Here is a 22,650-nt window from a genome sequence, read left to right as displayed (position 1 = left end):
GAGGGATGGCGGGGAAAACTTCCCGCCATCAAGGACATACTTGAAACAAAGGGTGCAGCCGCGCTCATGAGAGTGAGCATATGCAGATGTATGTCTGCATGCACGCGTGCAGGTTAGTATGTGTGCGTGCGTGAACAGTGAAGTAATATGCAGAGTCTGGGATGAGTGTGAGCACCTGTTATATCACCTGCTAGCCAGCATTAATAACTGCACATTTAAATCTTAGTTGTATTGGTTTAAAGATAAATGTGTTGTTTTTTCACGGCTGAGCGTAGCGAAAGAGTGTCAAAAACGTATTTTTCACTCACCATTTTTCTGTCGTGCTCTGCTGCTCTTCCACCGCGCAACTCTCCCCCACCTGCCATCGTGGTCTTATCATCCTCGTAGAGCGTGGAGTTTTCCCACCCTCCCTCCCTTGGGTCCCGTACGTTTTTGGGCTTCCATTGGGTGCTGTTTTACTGGTTTTCCATGGCATGCTTTGTTTTGTGTGTTTCTGTCCCGAGGGTCTCGGTGTTTTTTGGTTGTATGATTACTCCTTTCTGCTTGTTTCTCTTCGGTTTTTCTTTTGGGTGTGACTGGCAGTGGGGCAGGTCCCATATTAGTAGAAGGGTTTTTTGGCCGCAAGGCGAGTTTTTCCCCCAGCCCTGTTGAGTGGTCGTGGCTGGAAATTTAGGGAGTCGGATTCCAGGCGCTCCCCCACTGGCCAGTCACCTACACCAGAACATTGCTCTGCTCGTCTTGCACTGACATACTTGTATCTCTTGCTGGCCGCCTTACTCTTTATTACTTCTGGCCTAGTTTTTGGTTAGCGTGTGGCTGCGAGTGTGGTGTGACGGTATACTGAGTACATTCTGTGAGTACAATCTGGTAGACCACTACCCCCATCGTGAGTACATTCTGGTAGACCACTACCCCATGTACAACCCGGTTGCTATGTGAGTGAAATGATGAGCATACATTGGGTCAGCCAAGGGAAATGCCAGCGGAAGCAGTACAGCAGGGGTCGGAAAATAGAGAAAATATTGTAACCTCAAACACATAAAGGAATTACCCAAACTGTCCAAATGTGAAGAAACCAAAACACAAAAGTGCAAATATTGGAGCTGTCCACTGTAAGGCCACTATTACAATGCACATTTTTTTAAACTCAAAGTTGGCTCCTTTCATCCCTGGGTGGTCCTCATTGCCCCGCTGCAACAGTTTCGTCTAGACACCCTCTCGGTTCCGGAGATGGGCAAGGTACAAATTGTTAAAAGCATGTCCGCATAGGTAGCGGGGTGCCACTTTTGCTTATGCCACTCAGGATTGATGTCTGAAGAGTAATACGATACAATGAAATGACAGAAGTGATGTCAACAAAAGCCGTTAGCAACAATACCAATAGGACTAAGGGAAAACTTCATGCAAAGTATAAAATAAAATAGAATATGCATACAACATGTCTGGCGGAATCAAGTGGATCACGAGAATCAGTCCTGTTAGGTGGGGCGGGCTCCACACCATGCCTGTCTGTCCGCTGCCATTGTGCGGACTGCGTCAGCATCTAGCGGCTGGTGGAGGGTAAGTCCATGCCATGATGACAGTTCCGTCTGCAAGAACGTTACCAAAGTCGTCCGAGGTCGACCCCTGAAGCGTTCAGTGCCCTCGTCATTGGCCAAGCGAAGATACATATCCACTGCCAACTGTGGAGGAGCAGTTGGGGCCAAATGAAAGATATGGCCAGCGAGACTGTAGCGCTGCCTTGTGATCATCTCGCTGATGGGGACAGCTCCGCAGCGCTTATACAGAGTGTCATTGCTAATTCGTTTAGGGTACCGCATGTCGATGATGCTCCTTAGCTGGGTCCTGTGGAACGAATCCATTCGCGCGAATGTCGGAGCTCGCGCGAAGGTACAAAAGTGGACTAAAATATGCTTTGAAATTAGGCACAAGAATGAGGGATCACGCGGCTTCTCACAACAAAAACATCGTATCCAAAACAACTACCGTATTTCCCCGTAAGTTAGTTCTCCCCTATGACTTAGTATCCCCTATAAAAAATACACTTTCCACTGCCGAGGTTATCACCCCGAAAGACAGTTCCCCCCGAAAGATAGTAAGTTCGTACCCGTCCTACATATACAGACACCGTACAGTACATACATCATATGCACGGACACTAGAGTTGCGCAGGCTTCCCACTGCGTGTCATTTACCCCCGATAAAAAAGTACTCCCCGAAAGATAGTACCACCCCCGAAAGTTAGTACTCATGTGGCTGCTAAGTTCGAAAGTTAGTACGTACTAACTTACGGGGAAATACGGTTTGTTCGCACTCCGATCGATTTTACCATGTAATGTAATGTAAGCCATGCAACTGGTGACCAGCAACTTGCTGAGTCCATCTAAAAAATTGTCCTAAGAAAGCCATTGCGTAGACCATCTACATGGCCAGTCGCAGCAAGGTTACCTCCTAATATTTGAGGTAAACTGCCACCATAGTCTGCAACAACACAGCCAACAAGAAGTCTTGAACAAACTGTCCAAAAATCTTTTTTATTTATTTTTTTATTGAAAAACCACAAACCTTCAGACATATGAATGTGCACATGATACACAGTGTACATACGTATCATTTGGGGAAATGTTAAAATTTTGAACTCTCCAATGGCCATACTCTCGCGGAATCCAACCTCGCGGCAGGAAAGCACACGCGGAGCGCAGCCACTTGCCTTTTTTCTAAGCTACCAGCACTGAAACAAAATGGCTGTAGTAACTGCCCTAGCAAACCTTCAATGAAGCCGCCACAAAGCGCCACCTGCTGAACAACTGAGCGCAACATGACAAAAAGGAGACCTCGTTTACAACAACAAATGAGCAAGGACTGCAACAGTCGCACAAGATCTGCCAGGAAGTTCTTGGGCATACACAGGCAAAATGTGCATCCAAAATCTCACTAGAGCCACTTCAAATGCAGTATAACTGGTCAAGGCGACCAGTTGTTCCTGAGGACCAATGAATCTGGGACCAATGGAAGTTATCTCCAGTCAACTGAACCAGGATAAGGATACCACCTCTATACAAAGACCACATTAAGAGGGTTCCTTGAGCAGTCACCTTAGACAGGTTTCACTGTTTAATACCCAAACTACTATGGATTTGGATACAAAAAAAAAAAAAATTCACGGTTCGCGTGAGACTCGGCCAAAGGCCCAGTTTTCCGCATCCGCAGGAACGCCACCACCCTCTTGGATCAAGGCGCAGATGCAGCTCCTAAGCGGTGGGAGGTGAGTAGATCAGACCCACCACAAAGTGGTCAAAGACCGAAATCCCATTCACTGCATCCATGTTTCCCTCGTGCCAGGCCACGAGTTCCCAATTAACTGTGGGTCGCAGCACGGCTGGAAAAAATCCTTCCGCTTCCAAGCAGGACTTGAACCTGGTACCCTCTGTTTCTCAATCATGGTCTTAGACCATCCCACTATGCCTGCCTGCTTGGATACAAACCGCACATAAAAGGAAAACTTGTTTGGCCATTTCCAAAAATGGTAAAATGGATCCATTGTATGTCACTTTTGCATCTAAACTCTTCACATGTATCATACCAATATTAGGGAGGTTAAGCTCATAAGCATTGCTTCCAGGACAGAGGCCTGGAGCAGGGAGGAGTATCTAGGGATCAGTTTCAAAAACATATTAAAGGTGGTGCAGCTGCAGACCTACGTTTTGTGTGATCGTAAGTAGGAGAATGTGATAAAGACATAGGGTTAGAGAGATGATAGGAATATTTTTTACATGCATACTGGTGAATGATATCAACATGTTGCTATTTGAAGAAGTATTCTACTGTGTTCTTTGCTTACAGCCCGACAATGTCCCACTCCAGGAAAACCTGACTCCGGACAATATCGTGTAGCACGGCAAGGGCAATATGTCTCGAGACCTTTCCAATATGGTGACACTGTTTTATGGTTTTGCAATAAAGGATTCACAGGAAATACCCGTGCTGTATGCCAGGCAGATGGTAGATGGAGCAAGAACACACCAACCTGTACACGTACGTACTTTCGGGACTCTGATTGGAACCCACTACCAGTTTGGCCTTTGTTTCTAATCATAATAATTATTTACAGCAGTTTCATACTTACCTGCAACATTTTACCTTTTTCAATACAGTGGAGATCGGATATAACGACTTTGTATAACTATAACGACAGTTAACCCACGTGCATGCACGCATACGCACAACAAACTTCAAACAAACAAAACACACATACACACACTTATCCAGGCGCGCTCTTGCGCATGTACGCGAGCGCACACACACACACACACGCACACACATGCGCGTGCCCAACGCACAAAATACGGACACACATACACCAGGGAAATAGAATACAAGGTAGTGGGGTTTGCCATAGTTTTTTTTCTTTTTTTTCTTTTTTTTTCTCTTCACATTTTGTCTGATACATTTTGACGAGACTGTGCATTGAGCGACACCGTGGATAACATTGAGCCAAGAATTATGTAATAAGCCAGCAGAGATTATCTCAAATAAAACCATAGGTGCCCGGCAACAGCAATCGGGCGAGTCACAGCAATGTAGGTATTGCAACTTCACTGAGACAGATACAAAGTTGACCACCCATGCCTGGCAACTTCAAACAGGCGGGTCAACCACATGGTGGCCCAGCAACTTCAAACGGGAACACACCGATACGACATACACAGTTGACCACCCATGCCTGGCAACTTCAAACAGGCGGGTCAACCACATGGTGGCCCGGCAACTTCAAACGGGAACACACCGATACAACAGACACAGTTGACCACCCATGCCTCAACCGGCGGGTCAACCACATGGTGGCCCGGCAACTTCAAACGGGAACACACCGATACAACATACACAGTTGACCACCCATGCCTCAAACCGGCGGGTCAACCACGCAACAACATACAGCTGTTACAACACTGAGACAGTACAGCACACCACTGAGAGGCAAATGCATTTGACCCTCCCAAAAACCAGTGTTCACGACCAAGCATTTATCACGGCGTCGCTCCTTAGCGTATGTCCTTGCAAGTAACCATGGCAAACCCCTCCGTGATACAAACAAGGCTACAACAAAAGGACTGCACAAGACATGGACTGCACTACACTGCACAACATTACAAATGCACCTCACTTGTGTTCAAAGCACCACATGGGCGTGGGCTGTACCAGTCTTGCAGCTAGTCATTACAAGGACGGCATACCGGCTGCACGCCTGACATAGCGATCGGATGCTGCACTTCGCCAGCGGCCTGCACGGCGTATGGCTGCTTCACTTGCACCCCGGTCCGCCATGAGAGTGGCCCCGCCAATGCGCATAGAATGGGAGCTCACCCGGTTGCAGTTGAGGGCGTGCCTGAGGATCTTGGTCAAACAAGCTCGAGTGAGGTAGCTGCCGTCGACGAACACAAACACTGGCCGTGCGCTGCCGGTTGTAGCGGTCAGGGTCCGGAACTCGGCCATGGCCGACACTGGGCACGTAGAGTCTCCTGTGGTCACCACTTGGACTGTTCCTCCGTCGCCAAGCTGCTGTATCTTGGTGACTTTTAGCTGCAGAGAAACCGAGCCGGATGATATACTGACAGCTTCCCAGAGCAGTGTTCTCTTACTGTCAAATGAATGAGGGGATGCAGCTAAAAACTCGTTGGCGCGCAACAAACCATAAAAGGCCAGTGTCACACTTGCCCACAGCATGGCACGGTCTACAGTGGCATAATTAGATCTGTCAAGGTACAGCCGGAATTGAGCAAGATCGGGCATCGTCATCCCTCTTCGACTAGATGCCGGAGGAGATTGTCGCCTCTCAATCCCATGCAACACAGAAGTCAAGCGGGCAGATTTGAGACTGCCAATTGGTGCGCCATTACAGAGCAAGTGGTATCTTACGGCAGCTAAGTACACACGGATAGTCGATAGCGACAGGCGTTTGGTAACAAAGAGGTCAGAAGCGAAGGATATAATATGTTCAGCGGTGGGGAAAAGAGGGGGAAAAGAATGGATTTGACAAAACTGTATGTACGCGGAAATACCGGGCTTAAAAGTCTGGGCCGTGGAACCAGAGACTGAGTCTCTGACGAGGTCATTGCTGGCAGCAATCAGAGCAGCGAGTCGAGCGGAGGAGTTGGCACCGGGCATCGGCTGGCTGTGGGAGCCAGTTCTCGGAAGCGAGTAATCTGCAGGCGAGACAAGGCATCAGCAAGGCAATTATCAACACCGGCAATGTGCCGTAAAAACAATATGAAATTGCCAGATGCGGCCTGAGCAAGCAAGAATCTGATAATGTGCATTGCATTCTTGTTGCGGCATGAACCTTTCTGCCATGCTAAAACAGCAGCTTCATTATCGCAGTGAAACATAAGGCGCTTGCCTGACCAAGAATGTCCCCACACAGCGCATGCTAGAGCAATTGGAATCAGCTCACGAACCATAATCGGTTCATCCCGCATCTCAGCAGCCCATTGCCCCAAAAACCATTGTCCGTCGTAGAAGCCACCGAAGCCAACATCCGAGGCATCCGTAAACAGCTCGTGGTCAGGGGATTTTGACCACTGAACATCATGAAAGAATGATTTGCCGTTCCAGTTCGCCGCGAACCCACACCACCAGTCAATGTCCAGGTGGGCTTCTGTGTCGATGTTGATGACTGACTGGAGGAACGGAACTGTGCAGCTTAAGTCAATGAGGCGGCGGATGAAGGTCCTGCCAGGAGGAACGACCTTGGCAGCGAAGGACAGGGTGCCTATCAGCGATAACAGTTCCCGCTTTGTGCAGGTAGAACGCGTTGACCAGTCGCTCAAAGCCTCGAGCATGGCAGATAGCTTCTCCTCAGGGAGCCGCATCACCTGCTCCACGCTGTCCACTTCTATCCCGAGTACCGTCACCACTGCTGCTGGGCCGACCACCTTATCTGCGCCAGTGGCGACTGGAATGCCGAGGTTGTCGAATACCTGCAGAACCGTTGCTTTTTGAATAGCTGCTGTAGAGCGGTGGACAGATGAGCTACCGGTAGGTGGTGCGACTCCGATGTAATCATCGAGATAGTGCTCCAAGTCATGAATGGAATAGTTATGACGAAGAATCCAGCACATTGCCTCAGCCAGGGTGTTGAACAATGCAGGTGATGATCGCAGTCCAAATGGAAGCACCTTGTCGACGTAGTAGCGACCTTGCCACACCATGCCGAGCAGAGGCCAATCGTCAGGGTGCACTGGAACATTGCGGAATGCATGCTGGATGTCAACTTTGAACATTAGAGCACCCTTGCCATGACGAATAACGTGACGTACAATATCATCAACAGTCACATACATCAAACTGTATTGGTCCTCGGAGATGCCGTCATTGATACTGCGTCCGGCCGGGGCGGAGAGGTGCACAATGAGTCTGTGCCCACCAGACTTCTTAGGCACGACACCTATGCCAGCTGATCGAAACGGCACACAGGGTGGTGCAGGGAACGGCCCGGCAGTATGACCACGTAAGCACTCCTTAGCCAGGTATTCCGAAACAATATCAGGAGTGTCAAATGCAGAAGATACATTAGGACAGATAAGGGACGTACGGGGACCAGTGTAACCAATATGAAAACCGTGTGTTAAACCATGTAGAAGTGCTGCTACCATTCCTCTATCAGGGTAGTTAGTGAGTTCGTCTGCCAAAGCGTTGACGTCCACTGGGGTGGACGGGCGGTGCTGCGGCAGCGGTGCATCCGAAGGCAAACTACTTGGCCTTGGCAAGGCCGGGGCAGCGGCTGGCTCCGTGTCCACTGGTTCCGCAGGAGGAGCACACGTGCCGGTATCGGCAGATACGAAAGCTACACGTGCCTTTGTTGAAGGCGTCACGCCGGCAGACTTCTGTGTTTGAGTCCGTGAAGTAGACAAGCAGGACGCAGCAGCATGTCCATACTTGTTACAAGCGGAGCAAAATGACAGGGACTGGCCGGTGAAACAACGTGTGTATAGGTCCATGTCAATCTTGTCCCACTGCACCTCCGAGCAGCGTGACGCTCTCTGGCGGAACTGAACATCGTAATCAGCTACTGCCGCCCATCTGAACCGCTTGGCCGCCTGCAAAACCTGCAGTTGATACCCCCACAGCTCCTGAGACTTGGCCGGCTGCTGGTCAGAAATGATGCAACAGTAAGTCGTCCACGCCTCAAGCCACATGCTGAGGGACGCGATCTTGGTTCTCGCCGCAGATGCTGCTGTGACCACCAACTGGCCGTCTTGCTCGGAGAAGCGAATGCGCTTCTGAAGCGGTTCATCGACGGAGTTGACGGGACCGGCGGGGGGCAACAGGCAGCTGAGATCAACAAATTCCCCCCTGAGTACTTTTGTAATAAACGTCATGCTCACATGGCTATAAACGGCAGAAGCTCGAGGCTTACCCGAGGCAGGCGTCGGGGACGAAGTTGCTGCTGCTGGTACAGGCACAGAGGGTGGGCTGGCTGTCACGGCTGGCTGGCGGTCGAGAAGGAGATCGTCAGGTCCATCCTGAATTTCGGGCACATCACGGACTTCGTCCGGCGCGTCCGCCGTCGGAGCAGGAGCAGGGGCTGTCAGCTGTGGCAAAGCTGCCGAGATGGACGCTGCGATCATCTCTTGCAGCTGCGCTGACTGCCTCGCAGTGAAACCACCCCGCGACATTGTAAACCAAAGAAAACACAGCCCTGAGCCACCTTGACCAACTGGCTGACAGAAATTGTTGACAAGGATGTTGCTTTGCTGACACAAGGCAAGGCAAAGCGGCCACGTAAACTTATATTTTTTACATCCGCCATTTTCGGAAAAATATTATTTTTTATTCATCAGGTGCACGTGCCGCGTGACGAACCCGGGACCAACACGTGCCTGCGTGGGCTAACTTGGCTTTGCTGCTCAAAGCCGTCATATTGAGTTTAGCGACGCAATTCTGTTGCCCTAGTCGTTTAGTAAGTCCTTTGTGAAGATCGGGTTTAGTGACAGGTCGAATAGTGACATTTTGTTCTCTCCCGAAGGAGTGTCGTTATATCCAATCTCCACTGTATTTCAGTAAAGAGAGAAAGGACCAATAAGTTGCAAGTTATGACTAACAGTTCACCAATGTAACGATATATTATACAGTCAGATAGTGCGACAACAAGGCACAAAACTGAAAAGGATATTGAGGCATTCAACAACCTGGCACTTTCGTGGCGAATCCCTTCCCTTCATTGGAACTTTCTGCAACTGAGCCTTCCAAATTGGAAGATTGTTGGTTTGCGCTTCGTAGATGTGTTAGAGTAGGGTTGTTGAATGTCTCAATATGCCTGTCAGTTTTGAGACGTCATGGGAAAATCTCTGCTCTAGTGGAAACTCAAATGAAGCCGCAATGAAGCATCACTTGCTGAACAACAGCACATGACAAGAAAGATAAACTGGTCCACAACAACAAATCAGCTAGGATTGCAACAGTAGCGCAAGATGGCCCAGAACGTTCTTGTGTACTAGACAGCTACTGCACGAGAATTTAAAAGAGGGCATGTCTGAGAATACCAAAGTATTAGGCTAAGTCGATCTCTCCGATTTTGCTCAAAATTTGCAGATAGGTTCCCATTGGGGTGTAGATCGACTGTGCAAAGCTCTTGAAAACGTTTCTGAAGGGAACCTAGAAACTCGCATACCCCGAAAAATGGCCGAAAAATCACATCATTTGGCCCAGTATCAGCGAGAATCGACCTTCGGGTGAAAATCATTTTTGCAGAATGAGTCATTTCTGCAACGGCAAAAAACTCTTGCTTCGCGCTCTGCACATGCAAACAAAAAATTAGTTCATCGCAACAATGGATGCTTTTGATCGTCCTAGTAGTAGGAGAGTTCGCTCACGATGGCCAGCTAGCTGTCGTCCGGCTCTGCCAGAAGCCATTTTATTTCCTAGGCAGGAATTGTCGCGTCTGATAGAAAACGACGACAGTTTACAGAAGATGTTTTTGTCGACGCGCAATTCCTATTTAGCGACGAGAATTTCAACTTGATTTAGGCGCTCTGCCAAAGGAGCTCTCTGCTGGCAAAAATACTTTCTGACATCTGATAATCCTCGTAGGGCCCTTCTGAATTTAGTACAGCTCCGCTCAGGGGAAATACTGAACGAGGAGAAACTAGTGAGGCGCCGGCAACAGAGGTAGACAAATTGAAATGCACTGGATCAACTCGAGTCAGGACGAAAGAGCGCTGCCGCTAGTGACATGATCTGAATTTTTCCAGTCTCCCACACTGGACTCCGTGGTGAACACCAAACCCCTTGGACGGGGCAAGAGCTGAACATGATTGATGAGCTACGAACTCTCTGCACTCAGTGCTGGAATCATGGCGCACTGACGCGCATGCAGCAAGTTTCCCACAGAGCTCAAATTTCACAGAGGTGCAGCAGTGATGCCGAGACTACCTCCAAATTGTGTATGAGATGAAGCCTGGGGTGTTAGAATGTTGTGCCTGTGTCGCATTCCCTGTGGGATTCACAGACTGGGACTCCAGGTGTAGTTGTAGCCACCCCCCCCCCCCTCCTGTTCTGCACTGTAGTAACTGCCTTTTCTCCACCTGCTCCCAGTCCCGTGCCATCTCCACACTTATACAAAGGGACGACGATAACTACACTTAGAAGACTGTTTATTGACACGACGACGAAACACAACTAGACATGACGAACTCAAGACGAAGACATGATGAACTCAAGACGAAGACATGATGAACTCAAGACGAAGACTGCTTTTCAGACCACAGCAACACGCGCATGCACCAACATAACGCACAGAGGACGTACACAAAATAACGTACTATATACGATATGGTAAGTCTATCGATATACGGCACATGCGGTATGATACGGTAAAAAATCCGTCTACTACATGCACTTATGTGGATTTTCAGCGGACTTGGGATGGCGTTCAAACAGTTTTCATTGGTATGCAGTGATGAGGATCAAGGCCATCCATGCTCTATGCCAGACGGGTTGCCCAAGACTCAGGAGTTGTTTTACAACAAAACTGGATGAATGATTTATTACACTGACTTTTGTAACACATCATGGCCAGCAATCGAGGACATCTGAGAGTTGTAATTTTTGGCATGCTGGGCCAAGCACAAGGAAGCCATCTGCCAAAAAAACTGGAAAAATGGTTGTTGTTTGATCCTCTGGTGTAATCTTTGTAGCTAATCGAAGCTAATTGCTGTTTGGAGCAGAAACGCTGAAACTGAATATTTTCAGCATGTACTCATGCGTGTGCTCATGTACTCAAGCATGTAGTCTCACTCGTATTTTAGCTCTTTTTCTGGAATGGATGCTGCTCTGCAACCCTTGGTGAACATTTCCTGCACTCGTGGAGCAGCTGAAAAGGACCACTGGTATGTCTGGTTCCTGGTTTGAAAGTGGAGAGTCGACTTTTGTGCCTTGAAAAAGGAGTAAAAAAAAAGAAAAAGTAAATTATCGTATCCGTTCCCAAAGGGAACTCACGTTCCCGAAGGGAACTCACGACGGCCGCTAACACCCGATAAACCCTAAAAAGGAGTAGAGAGCAATAAAGGTATGTCTGTAGCTTATTCTTGAGTGCTCCTCGTAGATTTTTGATCGTGATAGAAATTCTCAGACCAAAGTCAGCGCGAAGATGGCCGTACAGTTTTCTTGTGGATTTTTTAGTTGTTTTGTCTCGTATCTATGCCAGTATCGTGATGGTGAAGTGGAGAGGGTAATTTTCTTACTCTAGGCTTCGTTCGGCCGACTTTGCTTCGTCCTCGTTGAAAAGTGATCATGAAAAAAAGGTCGATTCATAAAATTATGTTGAATTTCAATGAACATGATGACATGCAATTGCTGGCTATGAGTATTCCGATGTGGAAAACACTGTGATAAATTGTTGTATTTCCTGATATGTACCTATGCTTGTTTGAGAAGCTTCTGGGTCATCAAATATTACTTTGTTCGGTCTAATACTTTGCCATGTGATCACTAGATACCTATAGATGACAACTGCAGAAAAGTCATTTTGTGAAAAATCACCCTAAGGTCCATTTTTGCAGATACTGGGCCATTTATGGTTCTACAAACGAGTCACGTCACAGTGTACACGAACAAGCCATGAACAAAACTCCATCAAGCCAACATTGCCTCACCTTAGGAGAGTTCCTGGAGCAGTACCGCTTAGCAACGCCAGCATCCCAGAAGACGAGGACAATCACCCCCCCCCCCCTGACGCCACAAATGATTGTCTTGAGCTGATAAAACTATTTTGAAGTAACTACGCTGATAAGCTAATATTAGTCACAGTATATTCCAGCACTGGTGTTATCTTCTATTGTGGTTATAGCACTGCCTTAGCCTACATTACAATAACCCTATACATCATGTACATGTAGTACAATGTATAACCAGCGAATAGCACATCATGTTTTATCGTCTGATGAGTGTTTTGGAACACGAAACTCCGAGTTACGAGAAAGCTTTTGTTCTCTGTTGTTCTGCCTTGTGTATCTATCCATCTATCTATCTATCTATCTATCCATCTACAAATATTACACAGCAATGAATCAAACAAGTCTCTTTCTGCTGTTACTCCGAGTTTCGTGTCAAAACACTTCATCAGACAGCATATGACCAAGACTAACAATCACTAGAATATATACGGAGAGAAGGCAGAGGTGATGGAGGTACATTTCAATAGCGCAAGGAAAAGGGATGACAAAGTATGAAGTTATCTGATGAGTGCTTTCGCACGAGACTCGGAGTAACAACGAATTTCTCGGCTATCCATCGCTTGATGACTTGTGTATCTATCTTTCTATCTATCTAACAAACATCTAACAAACATCTTGTGTATCTATCTATCTATCTACTCAATCTGCGGACAGTATGCTGTTTCGTTCTTTGTGAACTCATCAGCGCAGCACAGAGGAAATGAGGCCGAACCTGATAGCAATGAAAATATAAATTTCCAATCAGGCCCAAACGTACCTTGCCAGAGTGCTCAAACTGACAAGCCAGTGAGCTCTGCGTAATGCAACTTGTGACAGCAAAGGCACTACCCCACATGAGAGTGCTCGACCACTACAAGAGCAGGAGCGAAAATACTCAATCTGCGGACAGCATGCTGTTTCGTTCTTTGTGAACTCATCAGCGCAGCACAGAGGAAATGAATCCGAACCTGATAGCAATGGAAATAAAAATTTCTAATCAGGCCCGAACGTACCTTGCCAGAGTGCTCAAACTGACAAGTCAGTAAGCTCTGCGTAATGCAAACAGCAAAGGCACTACCCCACATGAGAGTGCTCAACCACTATCTATATATCTATCTATCTATCTTTTTCTTTCTCTCTCTCCATCTCTCTTTTTCTTTTACAATAAATATTGGTGAACAGGTATAAGTTGCCAAGACCAAGGACGGCTTGTCAATGGAGATAGCACATCGACAGGTCAACAATTTGGTAGTAGAGTAACATATCGATGTCATAAAGGCTTCTACATGGAGGGTTCTACAAGTGGTGTTGTTACTACACGATGTTTATCCGACACAAGGTGGTCTCATGATAAACCCACTTGTTTGCGTAAGTACGAAATAATTTTCTATCAGGTTCAGGTTGGTGGGTTTTCCATCCCGCAGCGTTTCAGATATGTAGCCCAGTCCTGGTACGGGATTGTTTGTTAAGTAGAGGTGCTAATCTTTAACAGAGGCATACCTATGATCAGTACATATCAACTTGCACTTTTTTTAATGCACACAACCCATAATATGATGTCGGCATTTGTTTTCGGGTATTGAATAACATTTTTCCGCCATAATCCTGTTTTCAAAAGACCCCCATACATACAGACACAGCACTTCCTCAGAACGGCGCAGCAACCTGGATGCAGTTTTTAATGCACTGCGTGTTTCTCTGTGCTTCTCTATTAAACAGCCCGGGCATGTCCTGATCCAGGCAGTCCTACATTTGGTGCCTTCTCTGTTCAAATGGGAGTACAGCGTGCCAGTCTGACACCCTACCTGTACAACGACACTGTCACATGGACATGTTATATCGGCTATTCTACTACTCAACCTACTACTGCTGTGTGTCAGGCTAATGAAAGATGGAGTAACAACCGCCCAGGCTGCCAAAGTATGTTTTTTTGTATATTACCAGAAAGCCACAAATAATCATGGTGCAAACAACGGCCAAAAAAAGCACAGACGGATGCACATAGCGATGGCAGCCGGAGCAGTGGAGGCGGAGCAAGAGCAGCTAAACCGACTAAGGGTCTCGGCATCCACACTGCTCATGCACGCCAAACAGAAAAACACTAAATGAAAACAAAATGAATAGGAGCACTACAGAGCAAATGAGAAAGTATGGGTAACGGCACAGTCACACAGCGTGCAAAATGGGAAGGAAAGTTTAGGAGCAGACACACATACATTGGCATGTACACAGCAGCAGGAATCCGGCATACACACATGTGAACACATGCATGAGCACACACTCTCTCTCTTTCTCTCACACACAAACACACACACAAACACGTGCATACCTACAAAAGAGTCCTTTTAAGGATGTGAGGGTGGGTACCCTGCTTAATAAAACCCGGATAGCCATGACTAGGTGACCCGGCACTGTTGCACAAAGACACACACACCCACCCACCCACACACACACACACACACACACACACACACCTTGGACCTTGGACCTTGGACGCCCATCGCGTAGCGATGATGGCTCAGACGCGGCAGTGGGGGGCGTGCCTCCTCAGGTCCCCAATGCGGCCAAAGGGACGGCCACATGCGCAACGGAACTCTTTCGGTCCGGGTGGAGGAGGCTGCTGACGACACAACCGCTTCCAGGTTGGGCGATCCTGGGCTTGATGGAACCATTCTCCCTCTCCGATCTGTGCCGCAGCTAGATCAGTGACAACAACGTCACGCCATCGCTTCTTCGGACCGTGGCGGGGGCGAGTGGCATATAACTCGCCAAATACCATCTGCTGCGGAGTGCGGTGTTCCTCCATACGGGCAATGTGCCCCAGCCAGCGCAGACGATGCTGTCGGAGCAAATCGGAGATGTCAAGAGACATGCCAAATCGCCTGCCCAATTCTGCCGATGTGAGCCCGTCCTCCCACTGCTGGATCCGCGATACACCGAGGATAGACCGAATACAGGAGCGATGGAAGACGGTCAGCCGATGGACGTGGGTAGCCTTCACAGCCCATGTCTCTGCACCGTAGAACAGAGTGCTCAGGACAAAAGCGCGATATACCGTGCACTTAATGTCGATGGATAAACCCCGGCACCGGAAAATCGGGGTCAGGAGGCAACCAAACACACGAGATGCCTTGGCCAAGCGGGAGGTGATCTCCACGTCCAGTGACCCATCGCAACTCACCACACTACCGAGGTAAGTAAAGCCGGAGACCATCTCCACAACTCCACCATCATCGAGGACGACATCAGGTTGTAGGTCCCCCGGGCCGACTGCTATGGCCTTTGTCTTGGCGATGCTGACAGTGAGACCCCACTGAGAGGCACAGGCGATGAACTCGTTTGCCAGGGTCTCCAGATGTTCTCTTGATGTGGTGTATACAGCGGCATCATCAGCGAACTGGGACTCGGTAACTTGGTACGTGTTCAGTCGCGCCTTGGTTGTTCGATCCCCAACAAGCTTCCGGCCAGGGCGTGAGCGCAGGGACACGCCGGGAACAGAAGAGCGGGAACGCCAAGACGACATTACGGCAGCAAAATACAGATTGAATAGGGTGGGGGCAAGAGTACAGCCTTGGCGAAGACCATTGTTAACATATATGTCCTCCGTCAAGCGACCAGATATACGAACCCGAGCCCTCATGCCGACATGTAGGGACCGAATCAAGCTGAGAAGGGTAGGTGGAATACCGAGCTTCCCGAGGACAAGCCACAACGCCTCACGAGGTATGCTGTCATAAGCCTTCTTCAGGTCGACAAATATGACATACAGTGGCGTATCATGTTCGATGGCCTTCTCGATTAGCTGGCGCGCCACAAACACCATGTCGACGCACCCACGTCCCTTCCTAAAACCGCACTGTGACTCAGGCAGCACATCCTCGGACAGTTCCTGAAGGCGATCCTGGATAACCCGTGCAAACAGCTTACCGACTACATCCAACAGGCTGATGCCTCGCCAATTGTCACATGACCGTAGGTCGCCTTTCTTCGGTATGGGTACAATCTCAGCGTCGCGCCACTCAGAAACAACGGAGCCACCTGCCCAAATCTGGGAAATCAGAGAATGAATACGCCGGTGGAGAGCAAGACCGCCACCCAGCACCAATTCCGGCACAATACCTGACGAGCCACCAGCCGTGCCCCTACTCATCCTCCGCATCGCAGCCATCACCTCCTCAAATGTCGGGGCCATGTCAAGTTCATGACGCGGCTCAGCAGTAGGCATGTTATCAATGACATGCATACTAAACTGACTAGCAATGTTGAGCACTCTGTCGAAGTGTGCATGCCAACGCGTAACAAGACTTTCCGGGCTGTCAGTAAGGTGTCCGTCTCCATCATAAACCGCCGAGGGTGTGACCGTACGCCTGCCATCATCCACTCGCTGCAATTTTCGGATGCATTTCCACCTCACACAGCCATCCCTTTGAGCACGCTCAGCATCACCGACCACCTCACGGATCCATTGTTCCTTTGCACCACGCACCGCCCTCGCAACCGACCGCTGGGCTGATCTAAATCCGGAACGTGTCGTTTGATTGCCTGCCGACAACATTCGTTCATGGGCACGTCGCTTCGCCTCAATAAGTGGCTCCAATGCTGCCCTATTCTCCAGAAACCAGTCTGGTTGCCGCCGCCGACCATGGCCCAGTGTTCTCTCCGCTACGCTGGTGATGTCATCACGAAGGGAATTCCAGGTCTCTTCAACACTCTGGCCACCACCGACCGCGCCACCACAGGCTGCCTCCATTGACTCTCGGTACTGCAGTAACGTATCAGGCTCACGCAGGCGATGGGTGGCATACGACCTCCGCTTAGGGACAGTGGATCTACGTTGGACGAAGTCCAGGACAAGCTTGGCCCGAACCATGTAGTGGTCAGTCCAGCACAGTGCGCCGCGGACAACACCAACGTCCTTACAGTAGCAGCAATGAGCTGTACGCATGATGACATAATCAATGAGATGCACTTGGCGAGTGGCTGGATGAGTCCATGTTCCACGCTTACTTCGTCCCTTCTTGTACCATGTATTCATTACTGACAATTGATTAGCTGCACAGAATGACAACAGCTCCTCACCAGCCCGATTGCAATTTCCAAGGCCAAATTGGCCCAAGACACAACCCCACATCCGCTCATCCCCTGGCATGCCATCGATACGACTCACAGCGCTGTCTGCATAGTCAGTGCTGGACCCGACGCGCGCGTTCAAATCCCCAAGGAGCACAAGAACATCTCTGGATGGGATACTGTCCACAACTCGTTGCAAGTCATCGAAAAACTTGCGTCTTACGTTCGGTGGGGCTTTACTCGTTGGAGCATAAACATTGACGATAGAGACACAGAAATCTGCGTGTCGCTTACCTCCACCAGGGAGTTTATCACCTCGCTTGGCGACAAGAAGACGAGCAGTGACAATACGCGAACTGACGGCGCTCCACTGCTCCCCTCCGCTCTTCCACATCCCGGTCACGGCGGAATTCATCAAAATTCCAACTCCCTCGTTCCGGCGGCCGGGCTCACTCCCCAAAGGCAAAGGCCTCCCAGAGTGTAACAACGTACCGCTCCCAGCAGGCCAGACGTCGCTTCCAAACCATTTCGTCTCCTGAATACCAGCAACGTCCACGCCGAACCTGCCGAGTTCCTCCACAAGAAAATCCAGTTTCCTGTCAACGGCGGTATCCGAGACATTTTTATTTTTACGGCATATTTTGGCATCACCAGCGTCCTCCACCAAGGACCGAACGTTCCATGTCGCAGTGACCAGTGTCCCCTTCGCCTTCGTCTTCCCCGTCCTCCTCGTTGTGACCATAATTCATTCAAATTCAAAAAACTACAAATTCCCCAAACCACTTCGTCTGACTAGTGCAATGCGTACAACAAACCTCCCGACAGCTCGCAAGGCTGTCAGGACGGGCCACAGCAGCCAAGGCCTGGTCTCCACCATACGGCACTTGGCTGCCAAGTGTGGCTAATCCATCATTGAGACAGAGCTCAAAAAGAGCAAACTGCCTCCTCCAACAACAAGTTGCAAAAAACTGGATGTATGCATGGCATATGCTGTAAATCGGTAACCGACCGACACACACACACACACACACACACACACACACACACACACACACACACACACACACACACACACACACACACACACATGCACCTGCACACACATTAGTGCACACACATGCACACACACACATACACACACACACACACACACACACACACATGTGCACACACTTACTTTAACACACAATAAACATCGCACGCACACATAAACACCCACCCACACGCGCTCACATATGTTATAGATTAGTCCTGTTTTGTTCATCACAATTTTTTAACACTGCTGTGGGGTTATTCTACAACATGTGTTTCAAACAGGGATAACATGTGGAAATCCTGGTCGACCTGAAAATGGCCAGGTTACGTCTAACGGATTTGATTATGGAAAGACTACAGTATACACTTGTAACCAAGGTTATGAGATGCAGAACATACCAAGTGGTCAACTCACAGTGACATGTACAGGAACTGGACAATGGTCTCAACCCAAACCTACATGTCTACGTAAGTGCTGTTATCAAGAGTACATAACCAAGAGTGTACAAGTCGATGCCCCCACCCCCCCCTCCCCCGGCCCACGGCGGAGTTTTTCATGATGGAAGTGTTTCGCGGGCATTAAACTCAATGATGGTATGATACTAAGCTAGATCAAAGGTAAAGGAATTTGTACATCGCAGCCATGGCAGTCAAAGGAGAAAAAAGGAGAGCAGATCCTTGTGACCTGAACCCAATGAACTGTAATTTGATCTTTTCTTTGATTGCAGCCCGCCAATGTCCCATTCCAGTAACACCAACATCTGGACAGTATTATGTAGAACGGCTAGGACAGCGTCTCTGGAGACGAGGTCCTTTCCAATATGGTGACATTGTTAGATGGGTGTGTGATACAGGATTCACAGGGAATACCGATGCTGTATGTCGAGCAGATAGTACATGGAGCAAGAACACACCAACCTGCACACGTACGTATATAAATACTTTTCTTGCTTACTTGAAGTAGGTGTGCAATATGAAACTCAGATGTTTAGTCAATGATGAATTGTGAAAGGAAAGGAACATAATGGATACGAGTTAAGTATCTGTCCACCACTGTAACTACAATTGTGGCCAAGGAAATCTGACCCGCGAGTCAAAAGTAGCGCCGCGTTTCCACTTCCATGACATCATGCATGTTCCCGAAACCGATCCGAGGGCCGCAGCGGCCGCATGAGCCTTGGCGCTGTTTTCGGCACGTGGGTTGGATGTCTTTGGTCATGACTGTAGATATTATAAAGTCAGAAAGAACAACAACTACTAGTAGGCACAAAACTGACAGAGTACTGTGACATTTGACGACCTGACACCTAACTCCGACACATCTCCAAAGCGCAAGCCAACAGCCTTGAAGGAAAGCGCAACAAAAATGACTACAAGCTAAAACTGCCAAGCTAACAAAGAATGTTGATTGTTACTGGACGGTGACGAGACCAGTAAGATACTTGACAAAGCGGTCTAACTACAATTCGAAGCAACACACCACCCAACTTGGGGCGGCTCAGAAATATCAAAGATAAGTACAGAAGGGGGAGCTTTGTGAATACGAATTGCACTATACCGCGTTGGTCTCCCCTTATCCTTAAACCTTCTGAGTTGGAAGACTGTTGAGTGTTGGTTAGCGCTTCGGAGATGCAAGTGTGGGAGCTAGGTGTCAGGTCGTCGAATGCCTCAGTACTCTGTCAATTTTGTGCCTAGTTGTTGCACTTTCTGACTGTATAATAGTATCTAGTTACAGTGGTGGACAGTTACTCTTAACCCATATCCATATGTTCCTTTTCTTTCTCTACTTCAAGTAGCAGCAACATTAACTTAATCATGTTTTAGTTTGTCAAGTTGCCTTTATCCTTGTTCCTCACTGCTAAGAAAGAAAAGAAAACATGATCATGATGATCTATCATAGCCGCTTTTAGCATGTAACAGTTAGAAAAAATTATAATTTTAGAGGCATTGCTGGCCACAATCGAGGCTCCCTTTTTTGATTCCTGGTGGTGGCAGACATTCTTTTCTTCAGACGTTTTCCTTTGTAAAACTCTATCAAACTTTAAAATATAGACTTATTATTGGTTGACTCTATTGGTACATGGTCTACAGGTAAAAGCTGTGCTGACCCTGGTGCACCTACCAATGGTAACTACACAGTGACTGGCTTGAAGTACGAGGATACAGTTACGTACACCTGCAGACTTGGCTATGACATGCAGAATCATCCAAATGCTTCTCTTACTGGAGTGTGTATGGCCAACAGGATGTGGTCCCGTACAAAACCCACATGCGAGAGTAAGTACATTATGTTGCATCAGTAGACTGTCATGTGATAACTGAATAAGAACAAAGTCCGGAAATCCGGGTGATTGTTATTCTGCAGGCAACAGTGGGTTTGCACTTCAAAACGTGACCAGCGAATAAAGCGTGTTCCTAAAAGATATACACTCGGTTGGCTTAACCTTGGCAACATCACTTGCTTATGACGTGTGATCTTTGACTTTGTTTTTGACAGTATGTACACTGTGCATGGTACTATACTACAAACATGTTGTCACTGTATCTGCACTGCACTACCATGCCGCTATGAATGTCTCCATGCTCATGTTCATGGGACAGCCACTCATTTCTATTACGTAGGCAAGGAATGATTCATCACCATGGCTGGTTCACAGAAAAAGTCAGTGTGCTTAAAACATACTTGGTCCGCGTCAGCGATATTGTCGCTTATCTTTCAGCTTTGTTTATATTTCGCCAAAGCTCACTCGGCAGCCCATTTCATCCCAGTTTTGGTTAGTAAGTTTTTTTACTAGTATCTGAAAGGTCTAGCTACAGTTCGAGTGGATTTCCAGAGCGACGGGTGGGTGATTATGATTGATACAGCGCCGAATCAAAATAGATCAGCGTATCTTGTTACGCTGTGCAGGCAAGAGCAGCGCAAGCCACAAGAAAGTAATCGGCTACTCGGAATCAGCTTCATTTTGCTGAACGGCCGAGACCGCTCACCTCAGGGATCGCTCGTCAAGCTGAGATCTCAGCTCCCTTACCTCCAACTCAACGCTCGGAGTATCCAGCGCGTCGTGGAGATTTGCAAGTACTGTACGCGTCGTCGTCGTCGTTCAAAATAAATCTTGCAAAGAACGGCGTCTGATTTGAACCACACAGGCTGTCGTATTGCCCACGCGAAGTCCTATAGAGAAGGCGACCGTCACGATCGACTTCTGTTTAGAAAATAGCCAGGCAGCGGAGAGGAAGAGAGATGAGCTTGCAAAAGCAAGAGAGTCGAACCCGAGCAAAAATATTTGTCACCAGCGTCGAGAGCAGCAACGAAGAGGACCGAAAAAAGTAGGAACCCTTCCTTGGACAATAAATTCCTTACAGCTAGTTTTCATTCTATACCTTACCGTCCATCGTACCAAGTTTTATCACTTCAAGTGTACGCGTTCATGTCCAAAGTCTAAGTTCAAATTGTCGAAAGATAAGCGACAATATTGCTGACGCGGACCAAGTATTAACATCCCACTGCACACACAGACATTTCAAGACCAGGTTTGAGCTAGATCGGGACTCACAGTGGGTGAAATGATTAGGCTTACACCGCGCTTCCACATGGTAGGACAAATGTGGAAGGGGCAGCTAAAGAGGTTAGGCTTACACCGCACTTCCACATGGTAGGACAAATGTGGAAGGGGCAACTAAGAGGTTAGGCTTACACCGCACTTCCACATGGTAGGACAAATGTGGAAGGGGCAGCTAAAGAGAAAGAGGTTAGGCTTACACTGTGCTTCCACATGGTGGGACAAATGTGGATACGCTGCTAACACGGTTACGCTTACACCCTGACAACCGCATGGTAGGACGAATGCGGCGGGGCTGGTAACCTGGAGTTAACTGACCAGCTCAAAGACTTATGGAGTGCTTTGCAGGCCACCTAACAAATACCACCCAAAAATAAGACCGCCTATGGCGGCTTGAGCCCTGAACTAGCTGTTCAAACCGAGAGCGGAGCCATGCTTAGTGGGTTGCAATCAAGATGTGAGAGAGCAGCTGGAATAGGCTTAACGTTATACCCAGTCAGCTACATAGCTAACATATGCCCGCTAAAGGTAAGACTGTCGGAAACGTTGCGAGCCCTAGTTTAGCTACCTCTATACGCCAGGCACAGCAGCACGATCAGGGAATACTAACGAGATACGTAGAGTGCAAGGGGAGCAGAGCAGCCACTCTTACAGAGGCCATACGACAGTGTTCAACTAGTCTGATCTCACCCGTGCTTTGGTGATTATTTCCATGAGCCAACTATGCCTTGCACTTCGGTGGCTATGGGGATGGTTGCCGCATCCCCCTTGCT

At 48.3% G+C, this 22,650-nt stretch overlaps 1 protein-coding gene across 1 annotated transcript in view; it reads left to right on the top strand.

Moving 5' to 3' along the window:
- The window catches only part of LOC135808884 (sushi, von Willebrand factor type A, EGF and pentraxin domain-containing protein 1-like), a 108,226-nt gene that overhangs the window by 73,820 nt on the left and 11,756 nt on the right, over window positions 1-22,650 (top strand). Inside the window, exons 14-19 of the mRNA XM_065322125.1 lie at window positions 3,844-4,035; window positions 13,395-13,580; window positions 13,932-14,132; window positions 18,600-18,785; window positions 19,046-19,243; window positions 20,409-20,594. Coding sequence (XP_065178197.1) covers window positions 3,844-4,035; window positions 13,395-13,580; window positions 13,932-14,132; window positions 18,600-18,785; window positions 19,046-19,243; window positions 20,409-20,594 — 1,149 coding nt within the window. The remainder of the gene's footprint in view (window positions 1-3,843; window positions 4,036-13,394; window positions 13,581-13,931; window positions 14,133-18,599; window positions 18,786-19,045; window positions 19,244-20,408; window positions 20,595-22,650) is intronic.

The sequence above is a fragment of the Sycon ciliatum genome, chromosome 2, assembly GCF_964019385.1.
Source record: "Sycon ciliatum chromosome 2, ocSycCili1.1, whole genome shotgun sequence".
Taxonomy (NCBI): Eukaryota; Metazoa; Porifera; class Calcarea; order Leucosolenida; family Sycettidae; genus Sycon; species Sycon ciliatum.
This window is presented reverse-complemented; position numbering and strand designations above follow the sequence as displayed.